The sequence below is a fragment of the Euprymna scolopes genome, chromosome 2 (genome assembly GCF_053919585.1).
Source record: "Euprymna scolopes isolate OS-2025 chromosome 2, ASM5391958v1, whole genome shotgun sequence".
In the NCBI taxonomy this organism is placed as follows: Eukaryota; Metazoa; Mollusca; class Cephalopoda; order Sepiida; family Sepiolidae; genus Euprymna; species Euprymna scolopes.
The window spans coordinates 161,200,392-161,221,913 of NC_136483.1; the positions used below are offsets into that span (position 1 = coordinate 161,200,392).

General features: G+C 33.8%; 1 protein-coding gene across 1 annotated transcript in view; it reads right to left on the reverse strand.

Moving 5' to 3' along the window:
• LOC145297864 (uncharacterized) overlaps positions 1-21,319 on the reverse strand; it is a 307,728-nt gene extending 286,409 nt beyond the window's left edge. The window contains exons 1-6 of the mRNA XM_080144191.1: positions 21,016-21,319; positions 12,494-12,680; positions 8,695-8,778; positions 3,395-3,439; positions 2,640-2,723; positions 599-807 (exon numbers count right to left, since the gene is read on the reverse strand). Of these exons, the coding sequence (XP_080000317.1) occupies positions 599-807; positions 2,640-2,723; positions 3,395-3,439; positions 8,695-8,778; positions 12,494-12,680; positions 21,016-21,038 (632 nt within the window). The 5' untranslated portion in view covers positions 21,039-21,319. The remainder of the gene's footprint in view (positions 1-598; positions 808-2,639; positions 2,724-3,394; positions 3,440-8,694; positions 8,779-12,493; positions 12,681-21,015) is intronic.
• Positions 21,320-21,522: the final 203 nt, after the last annotated feature.

The following is a 21,522-nucleotide window of genomic DNA, read 5'->3' on the forward strand; positions in this document are numbered from 1 at the left end:
ACCAAAAGAGCATCAGACCTATCAGAATTTCTGCAAGGACAAATCGTGGATCAACATGAAGGTCTTAATCAACGCAAAATAGCAGGAAATCTTTCAATACTCCTTTCTACTGTTAATAGAATGATCGTACAATTCACAAGAGAGGCCAAAGAATGCACAAAATCTTATTCAAATGTTTCTATTGGTGTCTATTCTTTTCTGTAATGTCTGTGTATTCTATTAAAGTTCTTTATCTACCAAACGTTGAGTTGGTAAAAAAGTTATGAACATTAATTTTCCTCTCATTAATTAACCAGTTAAATATGTTACAATATATCTTTCTTATGGTCAATCGATCTTACCGGCTACCAGGACAAGCACTTATCTAGTCTGGCGGAGTATCCAGTTGTTTGGTGTAGTTATTAGAGGCAACATTACTTGAAGAAGTTGCATCATTCCTCGTAATGAGCTAGTGTAATGGTAGCCATACTGAGGTGATTTTATGTGGGTTTCAAATACTATGTTATTTTGAAAAGCCAGTTTGGGTTAACTATACTTAGGAGATATTATTTGGGTCATGAATACTATGTGATTTTAGAATGTCTAGAACAATGCTTACTTAAATTTGAGATTGGCTGCCCCTGCTGCCAACTGGTTAGTGGAGTTCTGTACCATTTCTTTGTTGATCTCTGAAAGTCGGTTTGTGAGTCTGGCAGCTGTAGTGATGGAATCTGTTACGTTCTGAGAAACAGTATCCAAGTCAAAGTCATCACTAAGTGTTTCTTCCCAGGCATCATCAATCAATACCTTGCTGTTAATAATGAAAAACTAAAAAAAAAAAAAAGATGTGGAATTATAAATGACATTGCAGATATGCAGATGATGAGGTGGATGTGTGGTGTAAATTTCAGGGATATGAGGTCATCAGGAGATTTTAGGAATGGATCACGCATTTCCAACATAGTTGATGCTTTGTGCCAAAATAGACTGAGATGTTATAGACATGTGGAAAGGATGGATGATGCAAATCCAGTCAGCAGATGTAGGCTTATTGAGGTTGATGGATTCAGAATGAGGGATAGACCGTGTAAGATATGGAGTCAATTAGTTAAGGATGACCTTAGGAAGTTGAGATTCCGACCAAACTTTGCACAAGACTGTGAGGCCTGGAGAAGAGCCATCAAGCAAAGCCATCCAACCCATGCTAGCATGGAAACAGATGTTAAACGATGATGATGATGATGATGATGATGATGATGATGATGATGATGATGATGATGATGAATTTAAAAATAAATAAATCTTCACGTTTTCGCATGAATACAAAAAGAGAGGAAAAAGAAGTCTTCTTTTAGTTTTGTTTTGCTTTTTTACAAGAATCGCTTCAGACAAGGCATGAAGCCATTTGATATTATGAACTAAAAATAAATATCACTTTGAGGTCAAAAATTGGCCAACGTTAAGTGTTAGGTGGATAGATTCCGACCCAGAAAACAGCAGTTCTTCCCCTTTTGTCAGAAATATCACTCAGGAAATGTGAGGACTAAAGGACAAAATAAAGGAAACCAGAGTTACGAGGCTGCTGAAAGTGAACGCAAGATTTACTTTCTTTACATTTTTATATCGTAACAGCCTAATACAAAATAAATAGACAAAGTTAGTTGGCTTAGGAAACCAGGGATTCCTGAAGAAAAGCACCTAAAATGTGATGTATTATACATCATATAATTTTATGTATGACTAACTGTACATACCTGGTGTTACCCGGAACACAATGAAATTATTTCAGTTTTCGATTTTCATTTGTGTGTACATTTTTCAACTTAAGGTAAGCACAATTCTTATTACTTTGGAAATAAGAAACCAAACAACTGTGATTAAATGCCTTAAAAATTGGTACAAACCTCTAATTATGTGCAGTATGTAGTGTCCGGTGGCAGATAAAAAAAAGAAAAAGAAAAGACCATAACTACTGCTTCTAGTTATATGTTAGCAATCTTATGAAGTAATGAGATTTCTCATTACCTCAGATGCAAATGAGATGCTGCCAGTTTTAATAAAAAGTTTGTTTTTCAGAAGCTGTATGAAATTTGGAGTAGCGAGTTTTGACAGCAGTGTGTTGAATTTAACATTGGAAATTGTTAGTTGAAAGTACAGAATAGTTAGTCCATTTGGGAAAGTACAAAATGGTTAACAACAGATTATTTAGCCACAACAATGATTTTATTGCATTGCATCATTGACAATTGGGTGATGCCAACTTTTAAAAAGGACAGGACTCTGATAATGTACATATGAACATGTAAATTCCTTAGTCTTTTATTACATAGACTAGCAGGATCTGTCGAGATTCCACAGTGGCATCTTTCATATGTGATACATTGCTGCTGGGCATTGAGTGTGATCGGGAGATCCTATTTATTAAAAAAGAGGATAGAAGGTGATAACATACTACAAACATTAAATTAGCGTATCTATATACTAATTTAATGTTTGTAGTATGTTATCACTTTTTATACTCCTTTTTAATGAATAGGATCTCCCGATTGAATAATTTATCATCTGGAAACCATGATATACGTATGTACATACGTACGTTAAAAGGTATTATGGTATTTATATATAGATTATTTTCTGTAAAAAGAGTAGACTATATTTACTTCATTAAGTTGGTTGATCAACTTCAGTTTCTGTTCACATTGCTCTGCGTATCCAACGATAAACACTGTCACTTGGTCCCGATACTGAAAAAGAAATTAAAAAAAAGTGGTCTTCCAGTTTGACTCCATTATTCAAAACTGCTCATGAAAAGAAAATGAATAAAATAGCACAAAAAGTTTATTATGTACTTATGTATTAAGTTTTAAAAAAAAAAGATAGTACACCAAAAATTACACAAATTCATCCAGTATTTTTGTTTTAAAAACAAAAATTCAAATTTTATTGTGAAATCACTCGGCGGCCATTTTCGGTCTTTATTAGAGTCAATAGCAAATGAATTTACATTGAACCTGGTCAGTACTAAATGGGTGACCATTTGGAACTTCCAGGTGCTGCATGTGCTCTCCGCTTATCTCAGCATTTTTACCAGTCGTCCTGGACTTCTCCTTGCCACTGGGCTCAAACAGTGCCGATTCGACTGATTGTGGTTAGAAATTGCACAACCCTTGCCTCACAATTACACACGGAGCTGCCCCTAAAGGGGGCATCCTTTGTTTTTCGAGTTTGAACGGAGACATCAAGCCAAAGAATATAATTCAAACATTACATATCACACAGACATCTTAATAATACCGTTAATAGAATCCATCTGTCAAGTTTTGAAATGGCTTCAATCAACCTGACAAACTCTTTAACCGTTATCCTCGAGTTGCCGTTGAGCCTTGATAAGTGTTAAGAAATAAAACTGACTTACCAGCTGTTTTTTAACCTCATCTTTTAGGATGTTTTGTAACTGATGCTGGAAAATACAGAAAGAAAAAGAATGAACAAACTTTAAAGTAAGAATTATCTAAAACAGTTTTTTTTTAATGGGACGGGGGCGGATATAGTTTCAAATAAGATTGGCAAATTCAAACAGTTCAAAAAGCTATGCTTCTACAAATAATAACACTATAGAGAGATTTTTATTCCCTCTATATTGTATATAGTCTATGTGTCTATAGTGAACCAAAGGTTCACTTTTGGCAATCTCATAACTCTCGCTTCCTTTATATTGTTCTTTAGCAATGTTTCTGACAAAGGAGGAAGAATTGCTGTTTGGAGGGGAGGGGGTCAAAATCTATACATCTCGCAATTATCGTTGAATGGTTTTGGGCCTAGTAGTAATTTTTTTGTGGCTCTTTACATTAAATGGCTTCATGCTTTGTCTGGAGCGATTTTCATAAAAAATAATAATTTTACAGAGTATAAGTTTTCTTCATAAGATAACTTCAAATGTTAGACAACTAGCATTTATAGTTCGTTGTGTTTTAAAGGCTAAAATTTTCGACTGAAGATCTGAAAAATGTATGCTTTACATGGGGACTAAGAATAAATGCAGCAAAATGCAAAATAATAATTGATAAAGCCATTCGTAACACTAAAATCAACCAAAACTATTTGAATTGGTCAGACTACTGTTCTCAATTGGGTTGTTTTTCTCACAACGCTTCGGCCGATGTAACTTCCAACCTTCTTCAGGTGTATCTTGACAATATCTCTTCTTGGTGTATGGTAGAAAAAATGTTTTTGTTCTTTTTTTACAACAAACCATAGTTCACCATTCACACCGGGTATCCTGCTAGTTCACCAATAAAAGCCATTGTCAATAATACACCTGAAGAAAGTCGGAGGTTATATCGGTCAAAACGTTATGAGAATAGCAATGAAGATGAGAACAATAGTCCAAATAATACATATTATCAATCCTCATCTAAAAAATTCAGAAACAATGTTGAGGATTTCGTTTTTCTTTGGATCGTCTTTGTTTTTGAAAGCAACTGTCTGAGAACCATGACAGGTAAAACCCATCTGGATCATTGTAGAATAATTCAAATTACAAAAACTCTTGGGTTTCAAAATGACATCTTCCAGACTGTCAGAAACAGAAGAATGAATGAGAGCAATTAATGAGGATGAACTTGATAGGAAGAGGGATAAATAAAAACCTAGGAAGAGGGATAAATAAAAACCTAGCCAGAGATAGTTTGGTTTACCCGTCTAGCTGAAATCACTGCCAATAACTTTCCCTACTCTTTAACTGTGCCTAAATCAAAATGTAGATTCCACGAACAATGCTTCTTTCTTAGAACTGCATGCCTGTGGAACTCTCTTCCATTTGCCTGTTACCCAGCTGAGTACAACTTGGTCGTCTTCAAGTCCAACATAAACAAGTTCTTGATGAACTGCTCTCCTTAAGTAATCCAATCTTCCAAATTTCCATTAATAAGACTACTGCGACACTGTCCCATTGATTACTGTAAACTCAATAACCCTTATCCGTGAGTGACTTCAGGGCCTTGATAAGTGGTGACTCCTATGTAAAAAATTTTTTAAAAAACACATGGCAGCACGTCAAACAAAGTTAAACCAAAGATGATGATGATGATGATGATGATGATGATGATGATGATGATTCTAACTTGCATGAACTATAACTCTTCATATGGACAAGAGGGATTTTATTTTTAGATTAATAAACTTCTCGCCATGTTCTGTGTTTGAAAAGCTACAACTTTTAACTGAAGAACCGGGAAACGCTTACTTCAAAAGAGAATTAAAAATAAATGCATCCAAGTATAAAATAACTTTGAAAAGATTTAACTTTTATCGTAAAACATGGCCTCTACAATGCACTTGTGGTTCTAATTGCTACAAGACTTGGACATTAAAGGCAGAGAGTGAGTACAGGTTCTCTTTATTAAAAAATGGTTGTTATAGAACCATAATTGGTACAGAGTGGAATGATAAAATTATTGCTCTAGCAAAGATGGTATGATATAATTTCTGTTTGATGAAAACTGGTTTTCTTTTTTGTTGTTGGCCATCTACTAATTCCAAGAGCGATACGCGCCTTCTATCATGTCTGAAAGTGACACAATATGCAACGAGCAAGATTGGAGATGTGCCACTGTACAACTCATGCTCTCTACCGATCCAAGTAATGACAACAGAACCATTTCTAGCGCCCTCAAAATGCATCACTGGATTGCCACAAATAACAGGGATGTAACCAGGGTGATAAAAACAAAGTTTCCGGCCACTGTTATGGTCTTTAGTGTGCTTTCAAGTAAGGGTCACATCATGCCACCTCAAATCTTCGAAATCAGCTTAAAAGTCAACAACAAAGTGTACTTGGATGTGTTGAAGAGTGTGGTGATCCCCTGGTGCAATCAAGTGGCCGCTGGCAGACCCTGGGTGTGGCAGCAGGACTTGGCACCAGCCCACACGTCCAAAGATATCCAGGCTTGACTTCAGAAGGAGTGCTACGACTTTGTATCCTACTTACACTGCCCCTCCTCCTCCCCCGGCCTGAACCTGCTGGACTTCATTTGTTCGTCGAGAACATCACCAACATGGCCTCTCACAACACCAAAGCCAGCCTGATTGCTGCCATCCGCCAAGTATTAACCGAGCTCTGACCGGCACTTGTGGAAAAGACATGCTCCCAGTTCCGGACCCGTAATGAGGTGGTCATTGAGGCTGAAGGTGGCTATATTGAATAGATGTCAGCTCTACTACATAATTAAGTTACCTGAATTGCTTTTTTTTTTCAATAAAAGTTTTAAAATAAAGCTGTAGTGTTGTTTTCTTTAGGGCAACAACTTTATCATTCCACCTTGTAGAACCCATTTTGATTGCTACAAGACAACCCAAATTAAAGAAACTCCCAAGTTTCGAAATGATATCATCTAAATTATCAAGAAAAGAGGAATGAACTAGTTTGACCACGTTGTGAAAATGTTCAAGTAAGAATTTTTCTGGTAAAAGACAATGAGGTAGATTTTCCAAATAAACCCAATCCACAGTGATGAAGAGCTTCCTTTGCTAATGGTGGAAATATTGGTAAAGCTCAGAACAAAATGGCAAGATTGTGCATCCAGTAAATTTTGGAGAAAGAATACCGAAATCACCAACAAGAATGACTCTCTATCAAGGGAATCGACTTGCTAAAAATGAGAGAGACTTGTCATATTGTTATACCTGCTCTTTAGAGTAAATCCTTCTTGTTGAACTTGATTTTAGCCAATGGTGCTTCACTGACATTCATCTTACATGCTTGTCAGGTCGACAAAATACAAACAATTTATCTTCTTTTTATTCAGCAAGTCTCAGATACATACCTCAAATTAATTAAAATAATTCTTTTGTTTATTTTTAACATAAGATAAAGGGAAAAAAATCATAGAATTACTTAAATTTAAGAAGAAGAATTAGCTGGTTTGGCTACATCGCCAGAGGAGGTCCTGAAAGCAAAGTATATAAAAAGAATTCAATGAAGAATTTTTCCAGTAAAAGACCTTGGTGGTAGTCCTCCAAAGCACTGGACTGATAAGATTTGCGACAATATAGACAACCAAAGTCCATCTTTCTCTATCTCTCTCTGTCTCTCTCTGTCTCTTTCTCTCTCTGTCTCTCTCTCTCTCTCTCTCTGTCTCTCTCTCTCTCCTACTTTTTGTGCCAAAGTGGTTATCTAAATCATTCCTTCTTACATTGAGTTCTTTCTAAACCCGTAAAGATGAATAGGGCCCTCCATGTCCCCCCCCGCCCCCATACAAAAACCTTGCATTGGAAAACAACCACTACATTACAAGTACTTTACCAAGAAAGGAAGGACTAACTGGACACATTATTACGTAATATTTTTTTTATCTTCTTTCGTGGTCGGTTTTACTATTTCTTTGTATCAGGACAATGCCGACACCAGAGAGAAGTGACTGTTTAAGAAGACATTACTAATATTTTGAAAACTCAGTCACTTCTCTTTAAAATTGGAAAAGGTCTTGTTCATAGACAAGGTTGTATTCTATTTGCCCAGCAGTTGTTTATTGTCTACTGACAATGAACAAGACCTGAAAGAGGTAAAGACAAAACAGTTAGAATGACACAATGAAGAATTCTCTTATAAAAGACCTTGTGAAAGACCTCCAAAGCACTAGACTGATAAGATCTGCAACAATATAGAGCTCCCTTTGCAAATGGTGGAAAGATTAGCAAAGCTACAATGTTCAACTGAAGAATATAGGGGCACTAGGAACAGTCCCAAAGAATTTGAAAAAAGATTAGGAGAAATCAGAATTGAGGGGAAGACTATCCAATGGACGATAATGCTGAAAACAGCTGAAATCTACAGGAAAATCCTTAAATGTGGAAACTAATCCATACAATGCTATCGAGATATACGGAAACTGTAACAGAAGTAAAGCAAAAAAGATATAACCAAGAAAATTGAAACCATAAAATTGTAAATTGACTACCCCCCCCCCACTACAAAAATCTGTAGAGTTAGCATCGACTGGCCCCACACCAAATAGATGAAGGATCAAAGCAGATGGAAAAACGGAGAGAGGAAAACACTAATCAGACCTCCATTGGATAGGTGTGGAGAGGATTAGGACCTTGGGGAGGCTTACTGACACTCAAATTCATTGCCAGCAAGTAATCAATGGTAAGCAACTGTTGCGATAACGCAAATTCATCTGCAAAGGTTATTGAAAGAAGTGGAGGATACTGAAAATCTGGGGAGACTTATTATGACCCAAACCCCAGAGTACACCACCGGTTGTTGTCAGTGAGAAATCACTGATGATAATCTGTGTTAGAACTCCTAGTGAGTTGTTACTACTACTACTACTACTACTACTACTACTAATAATAATAATAATAATAATAATAATAATAATAATAATAATAATAATAATACCAATAAAAGGAATATTTTTTGTCTTTTTTAAAAATGAAAGAAATCTTTCCTTTCTTGTTTATCGTTACCAGACATTATTGAGATAAAGGTCTTTCTTTCTTTGCTTTTAAATTAGATTTACATATGTGGTTGTTCTTGCCTTTCTTTTTTAATTATTATTAGTGATTATTAAGATTAAGCCTCTCCTGCTTTGCTCATAAATTAAAAATTGTATACATGATTATTGGAGCAACCCAGACAAATGTATGTTCACTCTTATTACATAGATTTGCATCTATATGTTTTGTTTTTAAGAAAACTCATTTACTCACAATATCTGAAATATATTCAAAACTTGGAAACGACAAATCATCAGGAATCGATTCTGTCTCAGTTTGCAGTAATGAACTATAAATCTGTAAAAGACGGAAAATGAACGAAAAAGTTTCAGCACTGAATAACGACAAAAAATATACAAAGAGATTTTTATTGTTTTTGTTATGAAATAATTGAAATAAATATTTAAAAAAAAAAACAAAGAAATTGTCAGTGTTTTTTTTTTTATAAATAATCGAATGAAATGTTTTAAATAATGGCAAAAATATGTACAAATAAGTTTTCATTGTTTTTGTTATAAAATAATTGAAATAGTTAAATATATAAAAAGAAATTATCATTGTTTTTTATTATAAATAATTGAAGTAAATATTTTAAATAACAATAAAAATATAAACAGAAATTTTCATTGTTTTTTTTAATAAAGTAATTGAAATAAAATTTTGAATAACAACAAAATATATACAAAAAGATTTCATTGTTTTTTATAAAATAATTGTAATAAATATTTTAAATAACAACAAAAATATAAACAAAGAAATTTTCATTGTTTTTTATAAAATAATTGAAATAAATATTTTAAATAACAACAAAAATATAAACAAAGAAATTTTCGTTGTTTTTTTATAAAATAATTGAAATTAAAATTTTGAATAACAACAAAATATAACAAAGAAATTTTCATTGTTTTTTATAAAATAATTGAATGAAATATTTTAAATAACAGCAAAAATATAAACAAATAATTTTTCATTGTTTTTGTTATAAAATAATTGAAATAAATATTTTAAATAACAACAAAGATATAAACAAAAAATATCTTCATTGTTTTGGTATTTTATAAATCAAGTCAAATAAACATTTCTTTATGTAGGAATTAATTTGTAGAATTTACTTCTATAACTGCAGCAGTGCCTTTGGTTATATTTTGATTTTCTTCAAATTAGATGTGTAATACTAAATAGATTTTAACTCCAAATGGTCCCTCATTTAGGAATATTTATTAAAAATTAAACAATAATATAAAACCATTCTTATCGTTCAGATTATCAATTTCAACATTTACGAAGTTATGATAAACAAAATAGCAAATATTTTAGAGGTTCTAACCTTCAATTTGTATATTGCTGATGCTATCTTTCATATTATGTAAAGTTGGATTTTTCCTCTATTTATATGCTTAGAACAGACTAATGAAAGCTACATAAAAAAAACATTTCTGCACTACTGTTTTACCACATATTGTCCGTCATTCTCAGAAGAAGGTGACAGTCTATTCAACCATTTTGTGAATCTACTGCAATTCTCCCATTCGATAGTTACAAATTTTTATATACAGTAAAATTTCGGTATCCATCAATAGAATACGCTAATAAAATCTATATAAAATATTTTTCCACATTAATGTTTACCATGTATTGTCTCTCTTTTCCAAACAAAAACTATTCTACAAATCATTATTTTCGATTTTAATATTTAGTCCTGATCGATATTTTCTTTTTACTTTGTCATTTTGAGAAGAACGCGACAGTCTTTTAAACCACTTTGTGGAATCTACTGTAACTCTCCCATTAGACATGATCACAAATTTTTAATAGGATAAAATTTCAGTATCCATTAAGCAGAGAACTTTACCTGTACTAAAAACTGTTTGCAAAAAATAAGCTTGTACAGCTTTTGAACTGAACAAAACTAAACTAAGTTTTTATAAACACTAACCCTAACGATTTTTATTGGGTTCAAAAGCTGCATCAGTAATGAACTAAAAACAAAAAAAAGAAATAAAAGAAACAGTAAAATTATTTGCTTATGTTCTTTACGGTGTTTAGTTTATCCATTAAATAACACAAATTATCTAAAAAAAAAAAAAGTTCATTTTTCCGTGAACAGAATAATGCATTTCACTAATTTTCTTCTTCAAAAAATAAATAAATTCTTATAAAAATAAACATATGGGGATGTTTTGTTTTTTTTATAAATTGGATTATTTGGATTATTATTCTTATCTTGGATATTATTCTCACAATGATGTAACCTCCAAGCTTCTTTAGATGTATCCTATGTTATCTTATTTCACTGATTTTCTTTGTCATAAAATAAATTTTCATAGAAATAAACACACGGCGAGTGTTGTTTTTTCTTTTCATTATTATTTTTAATCTTATATAGTACTGAACACAAGTGAAAAGTGCATTACAAGTAAAAACTTCATATTGTTGGGGAGTTGCACAAGTCCCCCTAAACAAATAAATAAAAAGAAATACACTACTAAATAATGTAAAATAAACTTTTGTTTATTTTCGTTAAAAGAAAAGAAATTACTTTTTTAGTATCTGCAATGGTGGCAGTCTGTATGAAAGAAGGAAGGGATGCAGAAGGTGAAGACTTGAGAGAGTGAGAGAAAGAGTCTGACTATGTGTTGAGGCGAAGTGAGAGAAAGAGAGAGTCAAGCAATGTTCTTTGACGTGCGAGAAAAGCTGTCATTTCAGCTACTGAATTCGCTCTGCGAGCGTTCAACTTGCGGCTTCTAACGAGAGAAGTTCTTCTTGTCTTTTATATTTCTTTAGAGGCTCCCAGAGGCTTGCAAAAAAATAAGTCTTTTAAATCAAGCCCTGATTGGTCAAAAATTCATAATTTTGATTAAAAAAAACGTGCTTTCACGTACCTCAGCCATTTCCCAAGCGTCTTGCTTTTTGACCCAAGAGGTTTGATGTGGGTGAATGTTGTAATTTCTGCGCAAATTAATTTATAAATTTTAATGTATGTGTGTGTCTTAGAAAAATAAAATAAGAAACAGCACAATATACATATGCAAAAATAAGTATCCCCACGAAAAATTTAGGAAAAGTATCGAGAAGCTCAATTAAAAATAAAAAGCGGTTTTTGTAGTTTGCTGATCCACCATTTATTAATACTTCATTAAATGGCAGATTGACTTATCTCCCCTTGCTTTATGGTATTTCCGCTCTTATCGATTGCAGATCGACAAAATACGATTAAAGTTGGTTTTATTTTTAATTAAAATTCTACTTAATAGTTTTCCCTAATTTTTGATGTAAACAGCTATCTTTGTTTGATACGTAAGTATATGTGGTCTGAAATGCTGCCAAAGGCAAAATAAGTTGCTCTTCTGTAATCAAACACTTAAAAAAATTAGCACAAACTTGTTTGTGTGAAGTCTACAGAGTTCCATGTAAACAAAATGAATGAAGGAAAAAGTTTTAAAATGGCCGCCTTTTCTCTTCATATGCTTGCGATATTTTCACCTAACATGCAAATGAGATGCTTCCGGTTGGATATAAAAAGCCTGCTTTTTCAGAGACCAGGTTGATTTTAAATTTGTATTGCAAGTGTTGCCAGCAATACGTTGTGTTCTAGAGTTGAGTTTTGACAGCAGAGCGTCGGTCGAGATTTGGAGTAGCGAGATTTTTTTGGCAGCAGTGTGTCGAATTTAACAATGGATTGTTTTGACCACAGTATATCAAAGAGTTTGCCTGTTAATTTATTTGAAACTGCAATTTTCACTTGCACCCAATATCATATAAGCACCTTTTTTTCTGGCGGCTCGTTTTGATTTTGATACAGGTTTGTTCTAATTCGTTGATATTTTTTTCTGCTTCAGAAACTGTATGAGTACCTGTACACATTAATAGTCTTACTTATTCATATAGATTACACAAAGGCATTGCCGGGTAAACGAACCCGTCAATAAGAAAACTGAAACAAAGAATAAAGAGTAGAATTCAGCTTCTGACAACATGAATACAGAAGGAAAAGGTGATTATGTATACGTACATTATTCACTCGGGTCATTACATTCTTAATCTCTTCGTTTGTCTCCATTATGTGTCTTCTGAGGAGAGAGTTACAGTTCTTGGTTATGATCGCCTCGACAGGAGCGTTTGATTCCCTCCATAAGCAAGCATTACAGATCAACTCATTTGGAAGAGGTTCCATTATAACAGGCTTGGGCTTAGGAGGGCTGAAAAGAAATCATTCAAAGAATCAAGTTCGATAAATATGCAGACATTTGGATAGGATTGTTTAAATATCAAACAATAGTTTTTGGTACTTGTACATGCTGAAATAATAATATTATTATTTAGAAATACATTCTTAATATACGGAAGGGGAGTTTTTGAACTATTCTGTACTTTCACCTAACAATTTGATAAACAAAATATATCATAAAAATTGAGTTAAACTTGAAAATCTTACTGAAAAAAATTAGCACAGTCCATAAGGTTGATTGAGATTGTCGGACTGACTTCCTCATCTTCGTTGTTGTAGTTACAATGTTTCGGCCGTTTTGCCCTCCAGCCTTCATCAGGTGTTTTGTATCGAACTGGGGAATCATTTGTTAGGAGTCTCGAACCCAACCCTTTATCATTATTACGGTGGTACCGTGTTCGGACTCCAGCTAAGCTCTGGGACATAGTTGCTGATTCTCTGTTTTGAATGTTACTTTTCACTGCCTTCGTTCAGGATTGAACTCAGCACCTTTGGGTAACTGTAAACTTTGATACAACGTCTAGGACCAAAAAAAAAAAAAAAGATGAAGACCGGAGGGCAAAACGGCCGAAACGTTGTAACTACAACAACCAAGATGAGGAAGTCAGTCCGACAATCTCAATCAATGAACACACCTCATCTCAAAAATACAGACAATTACAGTCCATAAGGTGTCACCATTTGTTGTGGCAGACATGTGCTTGACATGCAAGTTCAGGAAGGCATCTCACAGTAGGTTGCCAGTACACCATTGCATGGAGTACCGCTTTTTTGCCTATCCATCAGGCGAGTTTATATATAAAGGTCGTTCCAAAAGTATGACCTCCTATTTTCTAACTCAAAAACTGAAAGACGGGAGTAGTGCCTTTAAAATAAGCGACTTTTTGTGCTCCAGAATTTATTTTTCACTTTTTCCTGCCACTTTTGATGCCTGACTGCACCAGGGAATTACCACACTCTTCAACACATCCAGGTACTCTTTGGTGTTGACTTTCAAGCCGACTTCAAAGATGTGAGGTGGCATGATGTGGCACTCACTCGAAACTACAACAAAGAACATTACCGTGGCCGGAAACTTCATTGAGCTGTGCCCTCAGATATTGAACCGTCTGGATTTATATTTTGAGGGTGCTGGCTATGATCCTGTTGTCATAACATGGATAGGTAAAGAGCATGAGTCACTTTCAAATATGATATCGCTCTTGGGATTTGTACACAATTTGGCCAACTAGTAGATGATCTACAACAAACAAATAAAACCGGTTTTCATCAAACAGAAATGGAATCATGTCGTCTTTTCTAGGGCGACAATTTTATCATTCCACTGTACGGAAAAATTGTCATATTCCAAAAATCACATAATTGATCAAGCAGTTTTCTAAACTAAAGAAAAATAAAATTTTATGAGTAAGCAAGTGTTTGTTTTGATCTGCCATGTTATTTTAAATAAAAGAGACAACTCAATTCGAACTATTGTTGTAAATGGTAAAAAGATATGATTTTCTATATACAAAGAAAAAACAAAAACTGCTCTCAATTTAAAACTACTGTAGATTTTGTATTTGGCTTAACAGTTTCCATAAAGTAATGAATTCATGACATAACAATAAAACAATTTTTGTGTGTTATTTGGAAACATTTGTCCTCTGACTATTCCTCTGCCTCCCCTCATGTTCAAGCACTGCCAAAAACAATGGCCAAACGAACCCCGAATTCACTAGTTTGCCCATGCATAAAAAAAACTGTATTATATAGCCTCTATATATTTTCTATGGGAAATGCCTTAAGTTTATAAAGAAAAATATAACAATAATAATAATAATAATAATAATAATAAATATTAAAGCAAAGTGTACACACAAACAAAAAAAATGATCAAATTGGCAAGAGTTAGAAAGTGGGTGATCATTTTACATTAAATTTATATAGGAAACTGATCCCTCTTATAAAATGTAAAATATTTGAAAATAAATAAATAAACCAGGAATTCTCTAACGACATGATAGATAATTGTACACTGAACAAAATATGACCAAAAAACTATTTCTAAAAAAGAATTAAGAAAAATTTGAGTGTGTCTGTGTAAATAATGACTAACGCCACTGTGTTCATATTTGCCCTCTATCGTCCCCCACAACAGCGGAGTTACTATCTTTAACAGCATATCAGAGGAAATTGACCACATCCTGTCTGCTGATCCCTCGGCTAACATTCATTGTGGAGACTTCAATGTTCACAATGTGGAATAGTTAGCCCACTCAAACAAGACTGATGATGAAGAGAGGTTTTGTCACGATTTCTCCATTGCTTATGATCTAACTCAGATTGTTCACGAACTCGCCCATGTGCCCGACATTAGCGGTTAGTATGTAAGTCTCCTAGACCTTTTTCTCACAACTTGCCCTGATCTATATTCCCCCTCCGTTCTATCTCCACTGGGATCTTCCGACCACTCGGTTGTCTCAGTTAAGATAAAAACAAACTGTAATAAGTCCTCAGATGTACCTTTCCATCATACAGTATATCGATACCCTATGGCTGACTGGGATAGCTTTTGTACATTTATATCAGATATACCTCTGCGTTCCATGTTTAAAAAGAATGTGTCCGCTATAGTATCAGACCTGACGGTTAATTGTAGGTATAGACAGCTTCATACCCTCGAAAAAATTCCAGCAAAAACATAACAGTGAACCATGGTTCTCTCCTAAATGTGTTGCTGCTATTGCACACAGAAATCACTTTTTTTCCATTACTTTCAATGTAATAGATGTACTGAGACTAAAGCTGCCTTCAGGACTGCCAACAATCACTATAAAAGAGTAATAAAGAATGCGAGAGAGTTGTATCCTCAGTCCACCAAGTCCAAAGTAGCTGAGCAATAGGTTGGTTCCTACCTGTTTTGGAAAATAACAAACAAGGTCCTGAACAGAAGCATGTGCTCTATTTCTAACCATCATCAATGGAGCTAAGGTAATCTTTTCAGCATCGAACAAAGCCAAACTGTTTGCCAAGAACTTTGCAGCTAATTCTACCTTATGTAATCAGGGCCACCAACCCTCCATATTTTGTCGTGTCTGAAAACATGCTATGTGACATACAAATATCTATGCATGATGTTGCCAAGCTAATCAAAAACCTCGATTTCTGTAAAGCAACTGGCCCTGACAGCATTCCAATGATAGTGCTAAAAAAGCTTCAACCAGAACTAGCTTCCAAATTTACAAGGCTGTTTAAGTGTTGTCTTAAGAAGAATTGTCATCAGTATGCCCCATGTTTAAAAATTCAGGTGATCGGTCATCTACCTCTCAGTTCAGACCAATGTCTCCTGTGCATCATGAGTAAGTTGCTGGAATCTGTTTCAAATACAGAAGTAGTCAACCACCTCAGCCAAAATAACCTCCTTAGTGACATCCAATATGGTTTCCATTCTGCTAGATCTACAGCAGATGTGCTAACAGTTATATCTTATAAGATTAGTGAATCTCTCAACAGAAGCTTCTTTTCTAGGGCAATTGCTCTTCACATATCAAAGGCCTGTGATAGGGTATGGCATAAGGGCCTACTTCACAAGATCAGCTATGATATTGCTGGAAATGTTTTCTCAATTATTAAATCATTTTTCTCTGATAGGTTCATAAGAGTAGTGGTTGATGGGCAGAAATCAGAAGCTCACAGTATTAATGTTAGAGTCCCTTGGAGATCCATGCTGGATCCAACACTCTTCCTGATCTACATTAATGATCCCCCAAATCACATCTTAAGATCATTCATAGACACTATCATTTATTGGAATACTTTAAAGCCTGTAAATGACCAAGTTCTCTCTGATTCTCTCTCCTCTGATCTCGAGCATGTGGTACAATGGGGAAAGAGGTAGCTAATTAATGCATCTAAAATCAAACTTCTATATTTCCATCATCAACGCTCTGGCCCCCATCTGGCATCAATTGAAATGAATGGCTCTCGTCTAGGGGAAGCTCCATGTTTTGACAAGCTTCTAGGCCTGATCTTGACTCCTGATCTGAAATGGAACACATACATCAAATTCGTTGCCAACGTCGCTGGGAAAATGTTAGGATGATTCTCTACTTGTTTAACAGGCAAGTACGTCCTAGAATGGAGTAGAACATCTGAGCAGGAGCTGTTAGAATCACCTTGAGTTGCCTTGACAGACTTGAAAATAGACTTTGTAGCCTAGTAGGAGATGCCCTTTTCTCTTCTCTGCAACCTCTTTCCCACAGTAGAGATGTTGCGAGCCTGTCTTTATTATCATTATTTTCATGACAAGTGCTCATCTGAGCTCCAATCTATGACCCGCCCATGCCAAACTTTCACAAAAAACACTTGTCTACCTGAAGCCACTATCAATAATTTCCCTCACTCTTTATCTGTGCCTAAACTTAAACCTAGATTCCATAAACTAAGCTTCTTTTTTAAAACTGCACACCGTAAGTAATCCAATTTACCAAAGTTCCACTACTAACGATAACTATAATATTGTCCCATTGACTATCGTACACTCATTAACCCTTATCTTCAATTGGCCTCCGGGCCTTGATGAGTGGTAACTCCTTTGTAAAAAAAAATAAATAAATAAATAAAAAATAAATTTACTTTTGAACAAATTAATTCTTGTGAATCTCCCAGGATATATTTTAAATTATTAAAATTTTGAATATTATAATCATGCACTGAAAATCAGCATTTAGTAATGTATATATCTTTATCTTTACTTATATATAAAAGGAACTTTGTCTGAACCCGCTGGACTACTTCGTTTTCTCATACATCGAAAACATCACCAACATGACCTCCCACAATATCAAAGCCAGCCTGATCGTCGCCATCCTCCTAGTATTCGCCGAGCTTGTGGAAAAGGCATGCACCCAGTTCCAGACCCTATCGAGGTGATGATTGAAGCTGAAGGCGGTTACATTGAAGAGATCTCAGCTGAATTGATTTTTTCAACAAAAATTTTTAAATAAAGCTGTAGTGTTGTTTTCTTTAGGGCGACAAATTTGTCATTCCATGTTGTATTTAAAAAAAAAAAGTAGGTTGCATGCTAGAGAAGCACCAAAACTAATCATATCACTTGAATGCTGTTCTGTACAGGAATTGTAAAAAATAATAAATTTAAAAAATATAGATGGTCGGTAAAAAAAAACGATTGTCCCCGCCTCCTCTATCCAGAGAAAAAACTGATATTCTTGTAAAAAAAATAAAAAATGAAATAAAACAAAATAAAAAATAAACTGGTCGCACTTCATTTTTCTACTTTAAGTTTCTACTTTAAGTTTCCGAAATATATATATATATATATATATATATATATATATATATATATATATATATAGTGATGATCATATTTATTGGCACGGTAAAATAAAAGTTAAATTTTGTCTAATAAATTCTAAAAAAGGGATTAAATTAAAGAAAATAACAAAGTATATTATGTATTTTTAACTGGCTTTTCCGATGCAGCAATCGGATTTTAGAAAAAATGAATAACAAAGGAACAACAAACATAATTGCAAAAAACCCTTGTTCAAAATTATTGGCACGGCTTTGTTTTTCTTTTAGTATCAGTATAATATCAATCAATTTCCGGTTTACGTGCTTTCTGAACTTTTTTATAGCCATATTATGCTTGTTTAACGCTAATTCAGTGAATAATTTTTTTCAGATAATTTTTAGATAGCGATTTATTTAAACTATTATAAGTGACTAAATTATAATTTTCAATCGCCATGGTTAAAACTAAGGAACACAGCGAAGACGTCAGGAAGCTTGTTGTAGCATGCCATACCAATGGGGAGGGCTATGATAAGATTTCAAAGAAACTAAACCTTCCCAAATCCACTGTTAGAGCCATAATAAACTAGTTCAAATCGCAAGGCCACGTTATGAGTTTAGAGGGTAGAGGGAGAAAAAGGATTCTTTCCCCAAGAGATGAACGGAAAATTGTTCGACAAGTAAAACAAAACCCAAGGATCTCTGTTGGGGAGATTGTTGATGAACAGAGCACCTCTGGAGTGAATGTATCTCGACATACAGTTGGTAGAGTTTTGAAGAGAGCTGGTTTAAAAGCATGTCGTCCGAGAAAGACTCCCTTATTGAAGCCTATGCACCTGAAAGCAAGGCTAGCCTTTGCAAAACGTCATATTGATAAAGATGTTGCATTCTGGAAACGTGTTCTATGGACTGACGAAACGAAAATAGAGTTATTTGGCCATAATAAAGTGTCTTATATTTACAGAAAATCTGGCGAAGCTTTCCTGCCTAAGAACACCATACCCACAGTGAAGCACGGTGGAGGCAGTTTGATGTTTTGGGGATCCTTTGCTGCCTCTGGACCAGGGCGACTTGTTAAGGTCACAGGTAGCATAAAAAAGGAAGATTATGTTAAAATATTGGATGAAAACCTGAAAGACTCTGCTAAAGAGCTCTCACTTGGTCCACGTTGGTGGTTCATGCAAGATAATGACCCAAAGCATTCGGCTAAACTGACTAAGAAATGGCTTGAGGACAATCATATTAATGTTTTGGAGTGGCCATCACAAAGCCCAGACCTTAATTCAATTGAAAATTTATGGAGAACATTAAAATTGAGGGTAATGCAAAGGAAGCCTAAGAATCTTATTCAATTGGAGGATTATTGTCAGGAAGAGTGGGCTAAAATTACTACTGAAGAGTGCAACAACTTGGTTGTAAACTATGAAAAGCGACTGAGGAAGGTAATCAAGGCCAAAGGCTATACAATTGATTATTAAATAAATCGTGCCAATAATTTTGAACAAGGGTTTTTTGCAATTATGTTTGTTGTTCCTTTGTTATTTATTTTTTCTAAAATCCGATTGCTGCATCGGAAAGGCCAGTTAAAAATACATAATATACTTTGTTATTTTCTTTAATTTAATCCCTTTTTTAGAATTTATTAGACAAAATTTAACTTTTATTTTACCGTGCCAATAAATATGATCATCACTGTATATATATATATATATATATATATATATATATATATATGATTAGTATTTTTTGGTAAAAGAAATCCAGCAGAGTGCTCAATTAAAAGAAAAATCCAAAAATAAGTGTATATATATATATATATATATATATATATATATATATATTGTATTTTGTGTACAGAAAGTTATTAGATGAGACAATTCATTGGTACCGTCGGTTTCAAGCCCGATAATTAGGACCGTGTTTAAGATATCCATATCAAGCTCTCTTCAGCCAATACTCATCTCTTAGTGATGAGTATTGGCTGAAGAGAGCTTGACATGGATATCTTAAACGGTCCTAATTATCGGGCTTGAAACCGACGGTACCAATGAATTGTCTCATCTAACAACTTTCTATACACAAAATACAATATATATATTACTTGTGAGTCACCACTTATCAAAGCTCGAAGGTTACTCAAGGATAAGGATTAATGAATATAAGATGGTAGTGTAGTAATCGTTAATGGTGTAAATTGGGTAGAATTTGATTATTTATGGGGACGGCTTAACAAGAACTAACCCCCTCCACTAAAATCTGAAGTATTTGAAAGAAATTAGACAATATATATATATATATATATACATATATATATATATATATATATATATATATATATATATATATATATTATATATATTTGTTTTTGGGACTGAGCCCAAAAAAACAAAAACAAAAAATATATCACTAAGTGGCCAGAAAGTGGGTGCTCATTTTACATTAAATTTATATAGAAAATTGATCCCGACTTTTTGAAAACTAATTTCTGCATATCATGAAAACTATTTCTCTGGCGTCACTTTTAAATGTTATATTCGCTTTCAGCACTTCCGGGAATCTGTAAAAGTCGTCATTGAAAAAAAGTTTTTGGAGTTGGAAAGAATCTTGTCATTGACCGTCGACTTTTTTGTATCATTTATCAACTTTTTAATCGGTTTATTACAATTTAAAGAAAAAAAAAAAAATAAAAAAAAAAAAAAAAAATAAAATAAAATAAAACAGCGTTCATCAAAATCCACCCGTGTTTGTTTACAGTACCAGTACCACGTCAGCTGATATTTGGGCTTGATGATAAATGCCCTGGAAAAGTCACTTCTTATTAATATTTACCAGTTTTAAACTATGCAGGCGAACTCGGCTGTTTTTCAGAATAACAATATTTAAAATCTGGCAAACATTATTCAGAATTGACTTTTTTATGGCATTCAATAATTAAGCCCAAATATCAGGCGAAACTTGATAAACACCAAAAAAGAAAAACAACAAAGAAACAAAAAAAAAAACAGACTTACATTTTCTTAGTTGAATTATTCATGTGACTTGATTTTTTTTTCTTTCTTTATTCTTCTTTAAAATTCAACTTGTTGGACTTTTTAAAACTTTAAACTTCAAAAACTTGGAGATCGATATGCGTAAATATTATTAATATTCTTTTTTTTTTTACATGCAAAAAATTACATGATTATTAATTTGACGCATTTGAAAGAAGACCCGTTTCTTTGTTTTGTTTTACTTTTGGGGGGGAATTAATTAAAAAAAAAAGTTTTGCTTTTCAATTCTTTCTTTTCTTTCTTTCCTTGCCATGCGGCTTACGTTGAAACTTGTTGTTATGGTTACGCAACATTGGCTTTACTTACTTACGTCATATCTCTTACACTTTGACCTTTCCTTATGCAGATCCGACTTTGGCGGACCTGAAGAAGCTTGCCCCCTCTTTTTTTTTCTTTTTTTTTTTTTCTTTTTATTTTTTCAGTAGATTATTATCGAATGGACACTAGTCTGTTAGATTATCAAATAAA